The 2,500-nt window shown below is 41.4% G+C and overlaps 1 protein-coding gene across 1 annotated transcript in view; it reads left to right on the top strand.

The window, feature by feature from the left end:
• noc3l (NOC3-like DNA replication regulator) overlaps positions 1 to 2,500 on the top strand; it is a 21,030-nt gene that overhangs the window by 9,634 nt on the left and 8,896 nt on the right. Inside the window, exons 11-12 of the mRNA XM_031310606.2 lie at positions 1,393 to 1,524; positions 1,876 to 1,956. Coding sequence (XP_031166466.1) covers positions 1,393 to 1,524; positions 1,876 to 1,956 — 213 coding nt within the window. The remainder of the gene's footprint in view (positions 1 to 1,392; positions 1,525 to 1,875; positions 1,957 to 2,500) is intronic.

The following is a 2,500-nucleotide window of genomic DNA, read 5'->3' as shown; positions in this document are numbered from 1 at the left end:
TAACGAATCAAACGCACCCAAAACATCAAACACGCTGAACACCAAAATATCTAAAGTTGTAAATCAAACCCACCAGACTCCATGTAAATAATCTGGACTTTTAGCGTGTATAGAGCCAGCATATCTCCACCAGACTCCATGTAAATAATCAGGACTTTAAGCGTGTATAGAGCCAGCATATCTCCACCAGACTCCATGTAAATAATCAGGACTTTAATCATCGTAAAACACACAGAAACTAAATCAAACTATCACTATCTATCTTGGTTCATCTTTCCACTGTTCCAACCATCACCACTCTGGTTTGGTTGATACATGCTGCACAACATCAGACTGATACGTCCCCTAGTACTCTCATACCGTACACTAGTACTCTCATACAGTACACTAGTACTCTCATACCGTACACTAGTACTCTCATACAGTACACTAGTACTCTCATACCGTACACTAGTACTCTCATACAGTACACTAGTACTCTCATACAGTACACTAGTACTCTCATACAGTACACTAGTACACTCATACCGTACACTAGTACTCTCATACAGTACACTAGTACTCTCATACAGTACACTAGTACTCTCATACAGTACACTCTCATACAGTACACTAGTACTCTCATACAGTACACTAGTACTCCAACCCTATACCCCAACCCCCCCACTCTGCTCTGCATCAGCCAACCTGCTGGCTGCCCCCCCCACAGCGAGGGACAACTAACTCAACCAAATCCAGACTGTTTGCCGTCCTGGCTCCTAAATGGTGGAATGAGCTCCCTATTGACATCAGGACAGCCAGAAGCTTTCACATCTTCTGACGAAGGCTAAAAACACATTTCTTCTGACTACACCTCAGATAAACATGTCTACTCTTTGTAGCATTAACTATTTTAAAGCTAATGTTCTTGCACTTACTACTTGTTGTCGGGAGTTTGAACCTTCAGGGTTGAAAGCACTTAATTGGAAGTCATTTTGGATAAAAACATCAGCTAAATGACATGTAATAATAATAATGTAATGTAAAAAAATAAACCCTTAATTCACCCATTTACATGTGCAAATATACTGGCTCTATACACGCTAAAAGTCCTGATTATTTACATGGAGTCTGGTGGAGATATGCTGGCTCTATACACGCTAAAAGTACTGATTATTTACATGGAGTCTGGTGGAAATATGCTGGCTCTATACACGCTAAAAGTAGTGATTATTTACATGGAGTCTGGTGTAGTTTGGTGATGGTGATTTCGGGGCTGTTTCATGTTAAACTAAAAGGATCTTACTCTTTCACTAAAAGGTCTATCTCTGTAGGGATCCATCCCATAATGTTGTCAGACTCTTAGACACCATGAGGACATAATAATGACCCTCTCTCTGTGACGTGATGCAGCTGCTGCGGACGCTGCTGAGTCTGCGGATAAAGGAGGTGCAGATGAAGAAGGACATGGAGGACACGGCACCCACGAAGAAGTTCATGAACAACAAGGAGAAGAGGAAGAAGCTGTCCAGGATGCAGAGGAAGGTAAGAAGGTTTCTATATGGGAGGTAATATGGCAGGGTGAATACTGGGATTATGTATATTATCTATGTTTGATAGTGAAAAACCATGAAATAAAACAGGCCATTCATTCATAAAAACGTTAAAATCAGGAGAGTGTCTGATTAATGTTAATACCAGAACCATCTACTACGGTCATCACACATTCTCTCTCTCTCTCTGTGTGTGTGTGTGTGTGTGTCTCTGTCTGTGTGTGTGTCTCTGTCTGTGTGTGTGTCTCTGTCTGTGTGTGTGTGTCTCTGTCTGTGTGTGTGTGTGTGTGTGTGTGTGTGTGTGTGTGTGTGTGTGTGTGTGTGTGTGTGTGTGTGTGCGCAGTGGAAGAAGGCGGAGGAGAAGTTGGAGAAAGAGCTGCTGGAGGCTGAAGCCTCGGAGAGTAAAGAGAAGAAGATCAAACTGGTGAGTTGGTCATTGGTCATTGGCCATTAGTCATTAGTCATTAGTCATTTAACGGTGTAAAAAGTGTCCGTGTGCCGGGGTCATGGTTCTAAAGGGTTGTACTTAGTGTCTTCATTAATCAGAGGGGTTTTTTGGGCGTAACATGTAATCAACCAATCAGAGATCATCTCCCATTCCCTTTAAAAGCCAGGCGCGTTTGGACCTTGGAGCATTGCTGTTATGATGGAGGATTTGTTAAAATAACAATGAAATGCTGCGTTATTGACTTTAGACCAGGTTTTTGTTGGTCAATGATGAGATCACTACCTGCTGCCTCAAGATAGCAATACTCCCAGAATGCACCTGAACACACCTCCCTGTAAGACCAGCTGATAGATGTGCGTTTCTTTGGAGCAAGAAGAACATATTTTACATAACAAAACGAAATAAATTCATAATTTGGTATTTACTTTTTAGACCTGGAAGTTGCTGCTTGGTTGAAAGCAGATAGAATAATTTAAATATCAAGAAGATGTTTTAGTAATTAGAATCTAACTCCTTCTCT

The sequence above is a fragment of the Sander lucioperca genome, chromosome 22 (genome assembly GCF_008315115.2).
Source record: "Sander lucioperca isolate FBNREF2018 chromosome 22, SLUC_FBN_1.2, whole genome shotgun sequence".
Classification (NCBI taxonomy): domain Eukaryota; kingdom Metazoa; phylum Chordata; class Actinopteri; order Perciformes; family Percidae; genus Sander; species Sander lucioperca.
The sequence above is the reverse complement of the archived record's forward strand: the minus strand, read 5'-3'. Positions and strand labels throughout refer to the sequence as shown.